The 18237-nt window shown below is 42.2% G+C and overlaps 1 protein-coding gene across 12 annotated transcripts in view; it reads left to right on the top strand.

The window, feature by feature from the left end:
* LOC118368637 (calcium/calmodulin-dependent protein kinase type II delta chain) overlaps window positions 1-18237 on the top strand; it is a 112405-nt gene that overhangs the window by 74364 nt on the left and 19804 nt on the right. For all 12 annotated transcript variants that reach the window (XM_052495768.1, XM_052495770.1, XM_035752903.2 and 9 more), the window contains exons 7-9: window positions 6464-6566; window positions 15592-15675; window positions 17326-17420. In XM_052495768.1, coding sequence (XP_052351728.1) covers window positions 6464-6566; window positions 15592-15675; window positions 17326-17420 — 282 coding nt within the window. The remainder of the gene's footprint in view (window positions 1-6463; window positions 6567-15591; window positions 15676-17325; window positions 17421-18237) is intronic.

Below are 18237 nucleotides of genomic sequence, written 5' to 3' on the forward strand. Positions count from 1 at the left end.
TTCTAGTTGCACGGAGACCCCACTCATCCTGACTGACTTTCAGACTTTTTATCCGTTTGACTTTGAGGGTTAAGAACTTTGATAGACTGTCTGACACGTCTTTTGGAGTTGAGACATGGGAGGCACAGGGTCAAATTATGAGTTTGAACTTTTCCACTGCATAAGTGACTGCTCGGCCAGTTAAACGCTGATGAAATGGTAATTACAGAAAGGAAGTCTTATTTGGGACTTTATGGAAAGGCATGTCGACCTTTTACGTCCACACCTACACTGACGCACCGTGTTTGTCTTCAGAACAGTGACGGAGGTGTTAATAGGCACGGAAATAGGGCCTGCAATCGCTCCAATTCAATGGTGGATAAAATCAGGCTTGTTAAACAATATAATAATACGATGAGTAGGATGAAATTGTCACATTGTCCAAGTAGAATTTGGAGACTTTCCCTTGTTGGGTCTTTCGACTAATTCAGTGCCTTTCCTTTCTGTCATAAAGAGCAAATGTTCAACTTAATAAAACAACACGTTCCCCCATCTTGAGGCTTGCACCAACAAAAATACTATTAAGTGCTTAGTAGGTGCCAAATAAAGTAACATGGTTGTGATTTTAACTTAAATCAGGTATAAATTCCCTTTGTGACAGGGGGAATGGAAGCTTGTGGTGTGCGACAGGGAGATGCAATTGAATGCAATCTTCACATAAAAAAATGAAATGGATACAACATTTCTAGCCTGTCTATCTATGGGTAACAGGGTTGACGTGTCATACTCAACCCACTCAACCCACTCAGGAATAGGAGTTTCATCATATTAACATGAGTTCAGTTCACATAACAGGGTTGGCCTTTAAAATGAGGGACAGGTTTGAATCACTAATGACACTAGATAAATAATCATCTTCAGAAATGACTGTCAAAGCAACAAAATATCTAGGAAAACTTGGAGAAATGTTGGGGTTAAGTGGGTTAAAATCTTCCTGGAGATCATAGGGTACACAGAGGGACATGTCAAAATGTTGATTTTCTTTTCTTTAGCAAATCTTTATTCATATTAAAAATTGATTTTATTGAATTCTTCATGTGGTTTATATATATTTTTACATCTATATTGGTGCACAGTTTCTACTTAAAATATCAAAAGTCACACATTTCATGGAACGACCTTCTTAGGGTGTACCCTTCTCTAATCCTCCCGGTCATTGCCGTCATGGCAAGTTTCAGAACTCAAATTTGCTAATCAAATGAGCCAGGTGCAGCCAGGAGCACAATTTCACTCCTGAAATAATCACCCTGCGTTTGCATTCGCCGAGGCCCTCTCAGTCAGTGCTCTGATTGGCTGCTACCAGCTTGTTACCATGGGGAGCGGCAGAATAGACAAAAAACAAAACAAATATGAGCAAAACAAAGCATGAAAGAGGCCGATGAAAGGCCATCTCTTCACACTGGTGTGACCTATGTGTGTGTGTGTGTGTGTGTGTGTGTGTACACGTGTGTGTTGGGGGAGGACCCATATTGACACACACCTGGACACACTCGCACACACTCATGCATATAGTAATTTTGACACACTGTAATTGTACTGAACGGTACCATTGTATCCAACCAACCTAAATTTAGTTGGACACAGTTAAGCAGTTTGCACTCTAGACTGTTTCCACCAGACCACACACAGACTGACTGCATCAGACCAGACATCCCTCTCAAGCTGTTCCTTCAAGACTCATTGACTTCTGTCGGACTCGACGCTGACGGCACTCTGTTCAGGTCTACCTCCTCCTCTTCGTCTCATTATCCCTGCTCATCTGTCCATCTCCTTTTTCATGCCTCATCCTCTTTCCTTCGCTCCTCTTCTGTTATTTTTTTCTTTCTTCCTGAACTCTTCCCTCTTGTCCTCCTTCATTCCCTCTTGCCAATCTCCCCCCCTCCTCTTCCTCCCAGCTGCTCTAATCACTGACGCTGTTGCTCCTCTCTCTCTCTTCCTCTGCCTGTCCACACGGGAGGTCAGGCCACTCTGGATGATGCTGGTCTGGACGAGTGCATTAGAGATCAGGGCTGTCCCTGTCCCCTCTCTCTCTCCCTCCACTGCCCTCCTGTAGATTCCCCGCTCCCTCTAGGTTTAGATAACAAGCCACTGGTTTAAATCCCTGAAGTTGAGATTGAGACCGATTTATAGCTAGGAGATTGAGGAATAGTAAGTGAGAGATATGCGTGAGGGTAGACGGGTGAATTTGTCAGCGTTGTAGTTGTGTGTGTGTGTGACTGAAAGCTGAGTGCATCTTTCCCGGTTGCAGTAGATACAGTAAGGCCACCGAGGCAAGTAATAATTACATCTTTATGGCTGCTAGACCTGAATTAAATTTAGACCCATTACACAGGAGCCCTGAGGACCGGGCGTCAATCCTGATCACAGTGAGCTAGATAGGTTCCACACACACCACAATTAATTTACCCAGTCCTGAAAGCTATACTAGCTAGGGACTATAGCTCTCATATGTGCGTTTAGATTAGATTACAATGTATCGATCTGCCCATTTAGGGATTGTTAGACATATTGAGTCTTCCGTAATAGCTATTTGGTTATGAAGCACATTATTTATTTAAAGCTGTTTAGGGATTATGTGTTATAAGGAAGACTCAACTCTGGACCTCGAAGCCAGTTCCACTGCGTTGTTTTCATTGTTACCCTCTAATCAGGGACTGCAGTAAGACCTGGCACACCAGGTGTGTGCAATTCATTATCAGATAGAACAGAAAACCAGCAGGCTCTGGACCTGGTAGGGTACGAGTTGAATAGCCCTGGTCTATATGATGGATGTTATGAGGCTGAGATTTTTTTACATTTTTAACTGGCCCCTTCCAGTCACATCACACAGATTACATGATGTTCTGGTGGGGAAGGGAGGCTGGGTTAGTAGGGGCGTTTGCAATGACTGCATGGCACTGTTGACTGCACTTACCCCCCCCCACCCCCACCGTAGCATGTGAGCACCGTCCCCGCCCACTAATCTGCACGAATCACAATTCACAAATGCTCTACTAACTGCACCAATGAATGATCGTGAATTTACCTTGTTTGATTTGATGCTCTATAATGTTGAGGAATTGATTCCTTTATATAGGCCAGTGGTCACCAACCGGTTGATCGCTATCGACTGGTTGATCTCCAAGGTCTTCCTAGTCGATTACCAAACGTTTCTGTAACAAAAAACAGTAAAGCCTTGCGTTCCTAGTTTTTGATTTGTTTCGCGCTGTTGGCGGTAGGTACACTGAACCGGGAAGGCAGTGTCCCCATTTTCAACCATTTCACGTGTCTGACGGTAGAACTACCCGACAGGCCCAGAGATTCAAGTGCACCTATAGGCCTACCACCGGCTACACAGTTTCCAGACTGTAAAAATAAACCTTCGAACTCACAGCAAAGTTGATACTGTTGAGATTTCAAAACGTTTAAAACCATGACTGGAGAGAGACTCAACATTTAAGTTATTCAGCAATGTCCCAACACTTTGTTTCAAAACTTTTATAAGCCATAAAATGCGTCTTCTCCCTACTTCCACTCACACTACAACCAGCACTGCAGCTGCAATGAAGGAGTATAGCAAAGTGTTCCGATAATCATACGTTGTTATTGTTAGCGGCCTGTCTCTCTTAATATCGAGGAATATTTCACTCTCTCTGGTCGTAAGCGTAAAAACATGAGTTGGTGCATGAGGCAGAATTCATGCAGTGCGACTTGAGATTCGCCATCAGCTGGAACACTGTGTCCCCTTTTTTTTAAAAGTGGAGGTAGCGAGAGGGGAGGGACGGTGAGTCGGGTGAGAGGCAGCCTCACCGCCGCTCACTCCCACCCCTCAGACTGACCATCAGATGCAGGCCATCAGTCCAGTAAAAATAAACTAAAGCCAATTATTATGCTCACTCAGCTGTGCCTAACTAGTAATTCAAGCATAGCCAATATGCAGTGATAATGTATTGAGCCTATAGCTTACTGCACAAACCTCTGCTTCAGAACTGTTTTGAATTGGTTAATGTTGCATAGGCTTACGTTTTAAGTCCCCCCCAAAAAAAAAAAAAAAATCTAAGCGTTAGATCTCGTCTTGCATTTTTGACTCAAAGTGATCTTGACTCAAAAGTTTGGTGACCACTGATCTTGGCCATAGAAGTGGTCAGTCCACTGACATACTGTTATTGAGGTACTGTAACTAATGTATTTGCCCCACAAGCAAAGCAGCTTCGCTCCAAAAAGTGGCTGAAACAGCTTCTACTCACATCTCCTCTTTGTTACATTAAGCCTATCTCTCTTGAATTTATTTCCAATTTAGGCTCCCAGAAGCCGCTTTGAAAATGTCAGCAACGGCGTTAATCCTCAACCTGTAACCTGTTCTCTAAGCCCATCCCCTTCCTGTTCCGATGTGGACTATGCATGAGTCACTGTCAACCTCAGACATTGTAGCCCCGCACCTTGGGCTGGACGGCAGCTTTGAACGGCGTGTGGCTTATTACACACTCTCGTGTATCTTTGTGAAGATCAAGCTGTGTCCAGTCTCTTTGCTGTGTCAGTATCAGTGTCAATCCTGTTACTCAACACTGACGTAGCTGGTGTAATATTGTCCCCAGTGTGTGTTGAGTGAGAGCGTTGAGCTGCTCCCCTAGAGAAGCAGGCTTGGTGACGGTGAACATGCATGGCCCCCAGGGACACAATGGAGGGGGGGGGGGGCACGATGGAGTTCATTATTACACAGTACTGATAAGTTATGAAAGGGTTATAGAGGGGATTGCCATAGTAATGTGCCAAAATATCATTTGGTTAATGGAATTTGGTCCTACACTTCATGAACAAAATTATGTGGACACCTGCTCGTCAAACATCTCATTCCAAAATCATGGGCATTAATATGGAGTTGATCCTCCCTTTGCTCCTATAACAGCCTTCACTCTTCTGGGAAGGCTTTCCACTAGATGTTGGAACATTGTTGTAAGGACTTCCTTCCATTATATATATATAATATATATGGCATTTAGCAGACGCTTTTATCCAAAGCGACTTACAGTCATGTGTGCATACATTCTACGTATGGGTGGTCCCGGGGATCGAACCCACTACCCTGGCGTTACAAGCGCCATGCTCTACCAACTGAGCTACAGAAGGACCACTTCCATTCAGCCACGAGCATTGGTGAGGGCAGGCACTGATGTTGGACGATTAGGCCTGGCTCTTAGTCTGCGTTCCAATTCATCCCAAAGGTGTATGATGGGTTGAGGTCAGGGCTCTGTGCAGGCCAGTCAATTTCTTCCACACTTATCTCGACAAACCATTTCTGTATGGACCTCGCTTTGTGCACGTGGACATCATGCTGAAGCAGGAAAGGGCCTTCCCCAAACTGTTGCCACAAAGTTGGAAGCACAGAATTCCCTTCACTGGAACTGAGGGGTCTATACCGAACCATGAAAAACAGCCCCAGAGCATTATTCCTCCTCCACCAAACTTTACAGTTGGCACTATGCATTCGGGCAGGTAGCATTCTCCTGGCATCCAACAAACCAAGATCCGTCTGTCAGACTGTCCGATGGTAAAGCGTGATTCATCACTCCATTCACTACTGACCTTATGCTTGTGTGCGGCTGCCCAGCCATGGAAACCCATTTCATGAAGCTCCCGATCAACAGTTATTGTGCTGACGTTGCTTCCAGAGGCAGTTTGGAACTTGGTAATGAGTGTTGCAACCGAGGACAGACGATTGTAATGCGCTACGCGCTTCAGCACTCGTATCATTGCATGTTGTAGCGTTAAGACTTCCCTTCACTGGAACTAAGGGGCCCGAACCATGAAAAACAGCCCCAGACCATTATTCCTCCTTCATCAAACTACAGTTGGCACTATCCATTCGGGCAGGCAGCGTTCTCAGGCAGATTATTTTTTATGTGCTTCAACACTCCGTGGTCCCGTTCTGTGAGCTTGTGTGGCCTACCACTTCGCAGCTGAGACATTGTTGCTCCTTGACATTTGCACTTCACAATAACAGCACTTACAGTTGACCGGGGCAGCTCTAGCAAGGCAGGAAGTTGATGAACTGACTTGTTGGAACTGTGGCATCCTATGATGGTGCCACATTTGAAAGTCACTGAGCTCTTCAGTAAGGCCATTCTACTGCCAATGTTTGTCTGTGGAGATTGCATGGCGGTGTGCTCGATTTTATACACCTGTCAGCAACAGGTAACATAACTGAATCCAATAATAAAAAGGGGTGTCCACATACTTTTGTAGGTATAGTGGGGATCATACCATTTTTCAATGGTGAGATGACCCACCGTCTAGGTTTTACAACCCAGTGTAGATATCACCCCAAATACTATACAGAATACACCTACTGTATAATATATTATTGCGGACATGTCCATTTTCACGTATGTTGCTATATGAGAAGTTTTGAAATCCTGTCTCTCTCCCGTTCTCTCTCCACTCCAAGCCTGAAAATCTGCTCCTAGCCAGTAAGCTGAAGGGCGCAGCGGTGAAGTTGGCAGACTTTGGTCTGGCCATCGAGGTGCAGGGAGACCAGCAGGCATGGTTCGGTGAGTACCAGTCAGTAAGAAAACTGTTCAAATATCACCAAGGATCCCAAACTTGGCTGTTCATTTGAAGACTTGTTTTAAATGTCCAATGCAGCCATTTTTTAAATCTAATTATCAAAGAATTTCTAGGTAACAATTAATTTGATTGTTTTCAATTAATGTTTTATTTATTTATTTTAAAAAGAGCAGTTTTTCAAGCACAAATGTTGCTAGGACTGGGAGTGGTCTGAGTAGGGAGGGGGAAATGAACTGTTATTGGCAGAGCGGTTTGGAACTCTTTGTTATTAGTCTAACTAATTTGGTGATGACACCAGGCAGGCCAAAACGCCATCACAGTCTGAAATTGCAGGCGGTCTTTTCAAATGGCTCTTACACTAAAAGGCGTTATCATACATGTAACAGTATTATTCTCTCTATCTCTTACACATGAAATCTGCACCAAAACGATTTAAAAAGTTGTAAATATTACTTACGTTTCTCTACACTAAAATAGTCTAGAATTCCGACAGGATGATACAATTAAAAATGGCCTCACCTGTTTGAAGAGAACACTTTCTCTAGCACATTTTACAGCAGAGATGTATGTAATAAAAAATAAAACATCTGTCTCATTGGTGCCAATTTCAGGAGTAAGTGGTACATTTGAAAAACTTTTCGCCCAACACTCAAAACGTATAAATGCACAGGTGGACCCGTTTTCTTGCTTTAATTTAGCAATACTTGAAGGGCCCAGTGTCGTCAAAAACATGACTTCCCTGTCTTTTATATAATTTTTCACCCCTATGAAGTGTGTTTTACTATATAGCCCCCAGGGTGTAACTAAGCATGTACTGTGCTTTACAGACCGAGTTTTATTCTAAACAATATCTATAGACACACAAACTTCAGAAGTACTTTGGTATCAGCTGTTCCAGACAACTGTGTGATCACGCTCTCTTTAGCCAATGTGAGTAAGACCTTTAAACTAGTCAACATTCACAAGGCTGCAGGGCCAGACACATTACCAGGGTGTGTATTCTGATAATGCGCTGACAAACTTGCAAGTGTCTTCACTGACATTTTCAACCTGTCCCTGGCCTAGTCTGTAATATCAACATGTTTCAAGCAGTCCCTGTGCCCAAGAACACCAAGGTAACCTGCCTAAATGACGTCTGTAGCCATGAAGTGCTTTGAAAGGCTGGTCATGGCTCACATCAACATCATTATCCCAGGAACCCTAGACCCACTCCAATTTGCATACCGCCCCAACAGATCCACAGATGATGCAATCTCTATTGCACTCCACACTGCCCTTTCCTTCCTTGAAAAAAGGAACACCTATGTGAGAATGCTATTCATTGACTACAGCTCAGCTTTCAATGCCATAGTGCCCTCAAAGCTCATCACTAAGCTAAGGACCCTGGGACTAAACACTGGTGCCCCCGCACATTAACTCTGTAATGGTTACCCGAGTATATAGCCTCGCTACTGTTATTTTATCGCTGCTCTAATTATTATTTTACATTTTTTAAACTTCAGTTTATTTTAGTAAATACTTTCTTAACCAACAATGCAGTTCAGAAAAATACATGTTAAGTGCTTGTAAGCAAGCATTTCACTGTAAGGTTTCACTGTAAGGTCCACTTAGCTTCAGTACTGGTCGTGGAGCCTTAAATAACAGCTGTAGACCTGTTGTATTCGGCGCACGTGACAAATAAAATGTTATTTGTTTACGTAGTTTGTTTACCTGGTTAATGTGTGAGACGTGAGACTTTGAGGTGTGTCAGCTCTCTGGGTTTATAGTGCAGGTTTTATTAGGTGGATAAACAGGGCCATTTGCCTGCTTATCCCCACAGGATGGCGGACTAATTATCCTAATCCCCTGGGCTGGCTGTCACCTGAGAATCATCTACCCAGATCATTGGTGGTGCCCCAGGGCATGCTGGGAATTTGAGTTCTTTAGAGAAGTAGGCTGCATTCCACTGGCGGGGAGCCACACCACGTTCCCCAGGTGGCCGTTCCAGTGGGAAGTTTTGGAAGCTTGTTAATCGTGGCCCATAAACATTGCATTAAGGATTAATTTGACCTCTAATAGGCTGTATCTTAAACGAGACACACAGGGGTTCCAGGATTATCTCCAGCAACATTGCGAACAGTTTTAGAGCCCGACGGCCTGGGTCTATTTGTGCTCCAATCCTACCTGTCATAATCAGCAACAGAGGACATTGAAAGTCCCGTAGAAATGGTAGTACGGTGGATGTAAGTAACCAAATGTATGTTCCTCTAACTCCCCTGAATATTTCTGTCAATCTGAGAGCTATTGTCTGCAGTAATCCTGTGCCTATAAACCTGAATTACACTGTTAGCACTGAGACAGTTTGCCTTAGTAGGAATCCCTCTGTAAGCAGTTAACCCTGCACGATCAGCTCAAATGTACTGTAAAATATCACACAATAGCATGCCTACTTCTACGCCAGTAAAGCACAAAAAACAAACAAGCAACCTGGATCAGGGCAAAAAAAATGGCCCACATTAATATACAGTGCCTTCAGAAAGTATTCATACCCCTTGACTTATTCCACATTTTGTTGTTACAGCCTTTAATTCTAAATGGATAAAATATGTGTTCTTCTTTCATCCATCTACACACAATGCCCTAGAATGACAGTGAAAACATGTTTTTAGATTTTTTTTAGCAAATTTTGTGAAAATTTAAATACAGAAATATCTAATTTACATAAGTATTCACACCACCTTTGTAGAAGACGCTTTCTGGGTAAATGCAAGAGCTTTCCATACCTGGATTGTGCAAAATTTGCCCATTTATTATTTTCAAGTTTTGTCAAGCTCTCCCAAATTGGTTGTTGGTCATTGCCAGACTATTATTTTCAGTTGTTGCCATAGCTTTTAAAGCAGATTTAACCTGTAGTGACACCACATCCCGTGAACGGGACCGTTTTCATCATCTGACCCTAATTAGCATAACGCAACGGAAATAAATCTTCCTAGAAAATCTTCCTATTCATGAAAATCACAAGTGATGTATATTGGAACACAGCTTAGCCTTTTGTTAATCACCCTGTCATCTCAGACTTTCAAAATATGCTTTACAGCCAACGCTAGACAAGCATTTGTGTAAGTTTATCATAGCCTAGCTAGCAGCAGGCAACCTTGTCACGGAAATCAGAAAAGCAATCAAATGAAATCGTTTACCTTTGATGAACTTCGGATGTTTTCACTCACGAGACTCCCAGGTAGACAGGTTTCTTTCCTCTCCGGCAGCTGCAGAGCGCCAAATTCAAATGCAGCTGAATTAGGAAGGACGCCTGTATCTCTGTAGTGACTGGTTGTATTGACACACCATGTAATTAATAACTTCACCGTGCTCAAAGGGATATTCAATGTCTACTTAAAAAAAATATTGTATCTACCAACTGCGCCACCCGGGAGGCCCCCCCTATTTATTTTACCCCCTTTTTTCTCCCCAATTACGTGGTATCCAATTGTTAGTAGCTACTATCTTTTCTCATCGCTACAACTCCCATACGGGCTCGGGAGAGACGAAGGTTGAAAGTCATGCGTCCCCCAACCTAGCTTCTTAACACAGCGTGCATCCAACCCGGAAGCCAGCCGAGGAAACACCGTGCACCTGGTAACCTTGGTTAGCGCACACTGTGCCCGGCTCGCCACAGGAGTCGATGGTGCGCGATGAGACAAGGATATCCCTACCCGGCCAACCCCTCCCTAACCCGGACGACGCTAGAGGTCGCGCGTCGCCCCCCGGACCTCCCAGTCGCGGCCGGTTACGACAGAGCCTGGGCGCGAACCCAGAGTCTCTGGTGGCACAGCTGGCGCTGCACTACCGGGGAGGCTTCAAAAGGTACATTTCTGACCACTTCTTCTGTGGGCAAATATGTATTGAAGGTTTCGTTCAAATCAAAAGGGGTGCAAAAAGATATTAAGAAAGTGGAGGGCTCTCAACTAGAGGTCGACCGATTATGACTATATCGATTATTGGAGGACCAAAAAAATCTGATACCGATTAATCGAATGATTTTAAAAATGTTTTTTTTAATTTGTAATAATGACAATTACAACAATACTGAATGAACACTTATTTTAACTTAATATAATACATCAATTTAGCCTCAAGTAAATAATGAAACATGTTCAATTTGGTTTAAATAATGCAAAAACAAAGTGTTGGAGAAGAAAGTAAAAGTGCAATATGTGCTATGTAAGAAAGCTAACGTTTCAGTTCCTTGCTCAGAACATGAGAACAAATGAAAGCTGGTGGTTCCTTTTAACATGAGTCTACAATATTCCCAGGTAAGAAGTTTTAGGTTGTAGTTATTATAGGAATTATAGGACTATTTCCCTCTACCATTTGTATTTCATTGACCTTTGACTATTGGATGTTCTTGTAGGCACTTTAGTATTGCCAGTGTAACAGTATAGCTTCCGTGCCTCTCCTCGCTCCTCCCTGGGCTCGAACCAGCAACACAACGACAATTAGCACGCGCTAACTAGCTAGCCATTTCACTTCGGTTACACGAGCCTCATCTCGGGAGTTGATAGGCTTGAAGTCATAAACAGCGCAATGTTTGACGCACAACGAAGAGCTGCTGGCAAAACACTCGAAAGTGCTGTTTGAATTAATGTTTCCGCGCCTGCTTCTGCCTACCACTGCTCAGTCAGATACTTGTATGCTCAGTCAGATTATATGCAACACAGGACATGCTAGATAATATCTAGTAATATCATCAACCATCAACTAAACTTGGCTTACTACATTCGCATAACAGGCAGTCTCTTTGTGGAGTGCAACGAGAGAGGCAGGTCGTTATTGCGTTGGACTAATTAACTGTAAGGTTGCAAGATTGGATCCCCTGAGCTGACAAGGTGAAAATCTGTCGTTCTGCCCCTGAACAAGGCAGTTAACCCACCGTTCCTAGGCTGTCATTGAAAATAAGAATGTGTTCTTAACTGACTTGCCTAGTTAAATAAAGCTATAAATAATTTAAAAAAAAACAAATCGGCAAATCGGCTCCCAAAAATACCGATTTCCAATTGTTATGAAAACTTGAAATTGGCCCTAATTAATCGGCCATTCCGATTAATCGGTCGACCTCTACTCTCAACCGATGTGTGTCGAGGTGCAACCAAAACATTTGGATAATATTGAAATGGAAAAACCACAACGCTCACTCACCAGTTTTTATTTTATTTGAACAACTATGTAAAGCTTCTTAAAAGTAAATGTCATTTTAAAATCACCTGAAAACTAAGTATCTCAATAAATAATACAAAGATATGTCAAATCAGTTAATACCAAATTCCAGTCTGAAGGAAGTATGCTTTGAATTAATTTCCCTCTGTCATCAGGGGTGTTTGTTTGTCACTCTCCCTTCTAACGATTCCTTATGAGCATCTACGTGTTCCTGATAGTCGTAGTTTTCTGGAATGGGGTCATAATATCTTGTCGTTTACACCATTCAAATGCTAGAGCAGTCCTTCTCAAATACTGGGGCGCGCCAGGGGGGGCGTGTGACCCCGGGGAACATGCTTTTTTTTGCCACAGGGAGTAGGTTTTTTTTCACCAAACAAGAGCACACAGCAGGAAATGTGAAGTGCAGATAACAAACCCTTAACAGGGATGAAAAGAAAGGTGGAGAGAGACAGAGATAATGAGACAAACGTAAGTCTCCCGAAAGCTAAGACGAGGAAATATGACGAAGCGTAGCGCTTGGCTTCACTGTGACTACGGTGGGGGACGAGGAAAGACCGGTATGTTTACTGTGTCTATAAATGTTGGCAGCGGACAGCATCAAGCCAAATAAATTAAGGCGTCACTTAAAGACATTACACCCCAATCACGCTGATAAGCCGCTTGAGTTTTTTCAGCGAAAACGTGCAGAATATTGCCAATATCCTGAAAACAGTTCCCAACATGACTGGGTGAGAGATCCTTTCAACGCACCAACTCCAACTAGTTTCAGCTCTGCAGAGGAGGACCAGTTCATTGATATGACGTCTGACTCCACATTGAGACTGAGGTTCACATCACAGACACTGAGTGAATTCTGGCTGAGTGTAGAGAGGCAGTATCCACTCTTAGGGCAGAGGGCCATGGGCATTCTTCTTCCTTTCGCAATGTCTTATCTTTGTGAGACTGGCTTCTCTGCTGTTGCAGAGAAGGGGTAACCACAATTATTGAGAAGCACTGCGATAGAGCAACAGGGGCTAGAAATGGCAAAAAAACAACACAAAAAACACACTAAACACACTATACTAATATATAACACACTGATGCCTCCTTGCAGCATGCCTAATGCACATTCACGCAGATGAGCAAGGGACCGTGGGCATCTTTCTTTTGGTGTTTTTCAGAGTCAGTAGAAAGGCCTCTTTAGTGCCCTAAGTTCTCATAACTGTGACCTTATTTGCCTACCGTCTATAAGCTGTTAGTGTCTTAACGACCGTTCTACAGGTGCATGTTCATTAATTGTTTATCGTTCATTGAACAAGCATGGAAATCAGTGTTTAAACCCCTTACAATGAAGATCTGTGAAGTTATTGGATTTTTACGAATTTATAATATCTGTATCTGGTCTGTTGTATGTAATAAGGAGCAACCAGACGTCACACTTGACACATTTATGAAATTGCTAAGAAACTAACTGTAAAAAACTGATAAATTACTATGGATTGATGAGGAATTGAAAAATTGTATGGTTGATAGGGACGAGGCAAAAATAATGGCAAATAAGTCTGGCTGCACAGACGATTGGCAAACGTACTGTACATTGATAAATCATGTGACTAAGCTAAACAAAAATAAGAAGAAACTGTTCTACGAAACAAAGATAAGTTATATAAAGAATGAAGGTAAAAAGCACCGTAAATTATGTTTTTTGGGGGGGAAAGGCGAACTCTCATGCTTCATGGACTCAGATGGCTCAGTTATCACAAAACCCTCTGATGTTGCCAAATACTTTAATGACTTTTTTAATTGGCAAAATTAGGTATGACATGCCAACAAACTATGAACCTTCGTATCATGCAAACAGAAATTATGAAAGACATTTTCATTTTTCATTCTGTAAAGAGAGTGTGCTAGAGTATACAATATATATTTTTTAAATAATGACAAACCACCTAGTAATGACATCTTTCGTGGGGGAAAAAATGCCTTCTCTTCAATCTAAGCCTACAGGAAAGTGTGTGCCCTCAGGCCAGGAGGGAAGCATAAGTCGTTCTGCTACCCAAGAATAGCAAAGCACCATTTTACTGGTTCAAACAGCCAAACAATCAGCCTGCTACCGACCATTAGTAAACTTTTGGAAAAAAATGTGCTTGACCAGATGCAATGCCGTTTCACAGTAAACAAATTAACGACTGACTTTTAGCATGCTTATAAGGAAAGGGACTCAACATATAATACACTGACGCAAATGACTGATGATAGGCTGCAAGAAATTTGTAATAAGAATTTAGGAGCTGTTTTGTTAGACATCAGTGCAGCTTTTGAAATTAGCGATCATCGTTTTTTCAGCAGCAGACTGTTATAGCTTTGCATCCTCTGCCATATCATGGATTGAGAGTTACCTAACGGAAGTGCATCTAGCGTAAACCTGGTATTTTTTTGGGATACCTCAAGGCAGCTGTCTTGGCCCCTTTTTTTATTTTTTTTACTAAGGATCTACCGCTAGCCTTGAGTAAAGCCTGTGTGTCTATGTATGCTGATGACTCAAAATGATACACGTCTGCTACCACAGCAAGTTATATAAAACTGCAACCCATAATGTAAGCTTAGATTGTAAACTGACATGGTCAAAACATATTGATGAGGAGAGGTTTGTCTGTGACATCACAATCGAGAGAACAAGTCCTACAGGCCCTAGTTTTATCACACCTGGACTACTGCTCATTTATATTGTCAAGTGTCACAAAGATGGACATAGGCAAATTACAGTTGGCGCAGAACAGAGCAGCACGGAGGCCCTTAAAATATAACACGTCAATCTCTCCTGGCTCAAAGTAGAGGAGAGATTGACTGCATCACTACCTCTCTTTTGTGAGAGGTATTGGCATGTTGAAAGCATCAAACTGTCTGTACAAACAGCTAGCATACAGGTCAGACAGCCATTCATATTCCCATAGATATGTCACCGGTCTCTTCACAGTCCTCAAGTCCAGAACAAGTCCAGACTCTGGGGAAATACACAGTACTACATACAGCCATGACTACATGGAAGTCTCTTCCACATTAAGTACCTCAGTCGAGCAGTAAAATCAGATAAATAAAATAAAATAAAATAACACCTCACACCACAACGCGGACTGTGAAGAGACATAGACACACGCGCACACACACTACACAGACCCACACAATATTATCATGTTGTATTTTAATGTGCATTTAATCCTGTGCATTTGTGCTATTGGAGCAATGTACATACACTACCAGTCAAAAGTTTGGACACACCTACTCATTCAAGGGTTTTACTATTTTCTACATTGTAGAAAAATAGTGAAGACATCAAAACTATGAAAGAACACATATAGAATCATGTAGTAACCAAAAAAAAGTGTTTAACACATCAAAATATATTTTATATTTGAGATTCTTCACAGTAGCCACTCTTTGCCTTGATGACAGCTTTGCACACTCTTGGCATTCTCTCAACCAGTTTCATGAGGCAGTCACCTGGAATGCATTTCAATTAACCAGGTGTGCCTTGTTAAAAGTTAATGTGTGGAATTTCTTTCCTTTATAATGCATAGTAAAAACAAAGAAAAACCCTTGAATGAGTAGGTGTGTTCAAACTTTTGACTGTTACTGTATGTATAATTCACAATGTCGAGCAAGCTATTGTTTCACTATGATGTATTGTTTTATTCCTGTTTGTTCTCCAGGAAGAGTAGCCGCTGCCTTTTCAGCAGCTAATGGGGATCGTAATAAATACAAAAAACAGTGGGATGTAAGTGTACATCTATCTTGGGAACTGTAGTTAATTTACATGACATCTCATCTCTGTTCCAGGTTTTGCGGGAACCCCAGGCTACCTGTCCCCAGAGGTCCTGAGGAAAGACCCCTATGGGAAACCTGTGGATATGTGGGCCTGTGGTAAGGAACTTCCCAACATGGAACAATCTATTTGGTCTTTGAGCTAAAGGCTAGTACCAACTACAAAGGACCTACATGGCGCTCTCACAGACAATGAGTTCATCCAGTTGAATTAATCACTGCAGCCCACTCGTTACATAAACTCAAGGGCCACCTGGGCTTTAATGTCTACCACACACTCATTCACAACCTGTGCGTCTCTGAAGTTTGGGCCACAATGACTTATTTGTGTCGTTAGTGCTCTACTGACCAACCAAGGGCCCTTGAGCTCGTCCCGGTAACCTACCAGCAAATGAGCAACACAGTGCTGAAGTGCTTGGATAGTTTTTGTAACCACAATGACGGTGACATGATGAAAATCCTTATAGTGGGAGGAGTCTATGAAGAGGGAGTCCTTTTCTGTCCTCTCTTGATCTCCTCACCCGTATAACAATGAAAGCTGTTAACTTGTGTTAAGTCCAGAGGATGTGAGTGGAGCTGGGAGCGAGGAGTGGAGCGTACCCAATTTGACTGGAGCGTGGAGCTAGTTTCCCAAAAGGCTGGCGCGTCGGCTCCAGTAGCGCTCACTTCACGAGCTCAGGGCACGTCCGGCCCAGCATGCATTTGTCGTCTACTTGTGTGCTACTACAGCCCCTTGCTTTAGACACGGTCATTTAGGGTGCTACATTTTTTTCAGAAAGAAACTGATAAATCAAGGTGACTTGCAAAGATGAGGAGGACCAAGAGCAAGAGATGATGGAGTAGGTGATGTAGTGTCTAATCATTTTGGAATCTGAAAAGACGGGTATCACGAAAGCATGATTGTGTACTTCCCTGCTAACAGAAAGGAATGAGGTGGGTAGCTAACTGAGTGTGTCATTGTAGCAAAGTATTTATAAACTAAAAATCAGATCTCTTTAAAGTTTCGTTCATTTTCGTTCTATTATCTATACAATATGCCATCATTGAATAGGCCTGGCGTATTACCTTTTTTTTTAAGGAGCTTTCTGTTTTGTTAGGGTTATTTTACCTAAAAAATCTAGGCCTACCTACAGAAAAATAAAAAACTACACATCCCTGCCCAGCATGGAAAGAGTGGTCCGAAAGACGTTTAGCATCCACAGTGGCTCTGCAAGCGCTGAGAGGTTATTCTCCACTGCGAGCCTGCTCTCCAGGCGCCATCGCATGAACCCGAAGCTTCAGACTCTGGCCATGTTTCTAAAAATACATTCAAAGGCACTGTAGATGGAGCCTAATAAGGAATGTATCATTTAATTTTATTCTAAGTAAGTCACAGCCTGTGTGTGCAATTTATAGACTGTAATGATTTAATACATTGAAATCCATATGGTTTGGTTTCAATACTTCTAAACTAAATGGTAGGTCCATGTTGTCACAAACATAGATGGTTGTTGGTTAAATTGTGGATAAATTAGATTTTTTTTTATTTACATTTTTTGAGGATTGGTTTTTAGTGGAGCGGTTGGAAAGTACGTGGAGCGATGAGCGGTGCCCACATTCTCTGATTGAAGTCACTAAAAGCCATTACTATTATTGGGTCATACTGATTGTACTTTCTCCTCTTGCTGAGATTTGAGTATCATTTTTGAAATGACATTCATTCATAATTGGTATCATCCTGATGACATGTTTGTGTCTCTGTCTCATCAGGTGTGATTCTCTACATTCTCCTGGTGGGCTACCCTCCCTTCTGGGACGAGGACCAGCACAGACTGTACCAGCAGATCAAGGCTGGGGCTTACGATGTGAGTACTGACACGACACACACATACTCTGTCACGTACAGTACATGCTTTCACACAGACACATTTATCTGTTTGCCAATCTGTCAGCAGTGTTTGACACTTACTGTGGAAATCTATTTGGCAGAGTCTCACTGGCTTAAGGGATCACCAGTGGTGGAAAACGTACCCAATTGTCATACTTGAGTAAAAGGCAAGATGCCTTAATAGAGAACGACTCAAGTGAAAGTCACGCAGTAAAATACAATGGAGTAAAAGTCGAAGTGTTTACTTTTAAATATACTTAAGTATCAAAAGTATACATTATATCAAATACCTTATATTACGCAAACCAGACGGAAACATATTCTTGTTTTTGTATTTATGGGTAGCCAGATGCACGCTTGAACACTCAGACATAATTTACAAACAATGCATTTGTGTTTAGCGAGTTTGCCAGATCAGAAGTAGTACGGATGACCAAGGATGTTCTCTTTGTGTGAATTTTACCATTTTCCTGTCCAGCTAAGCATTCAAAATGTAATGAGTACTTTTGGGTGTCAGGGGAAAATGTATGGAGTGAAAATTGTTATTTTATTTAGGAATTTTGTGAAGTAAAAGATGTCAAAAATATAAATGGTAAAGTACAAACCCCCAAAAACGACTTAAATAGTACTTTACACCACTGGGTACCACTGGAGTTGATTTCTATGGTGTTATCTGACAGTATTTACATGACATTAAGGCAGGCTTGCTCTTAGATTGATACCGAAACCTCCCATCCCCTCAGTGTTTCTGAGACTTTGATCACGATCACTTAACTTTAGCAGGCAAAGCTAAT

The sequence above is a fragment of the Oncorhynchus keta genome, chromosome 35, assembly GCF_023373465.1.
Source record: "Oncorhynchus keta strain PuntledgeMale-10-30-2019 chromosome 35, Oket_V2, whole genome shotgun sequence".
Taxonomy (NCBI): Eukaryota; Metazoa; Chordata; class Actinopteri; order Salmoniformes; family Salmonidae; genus Oncorhynchus; species Oncorhynchus keta.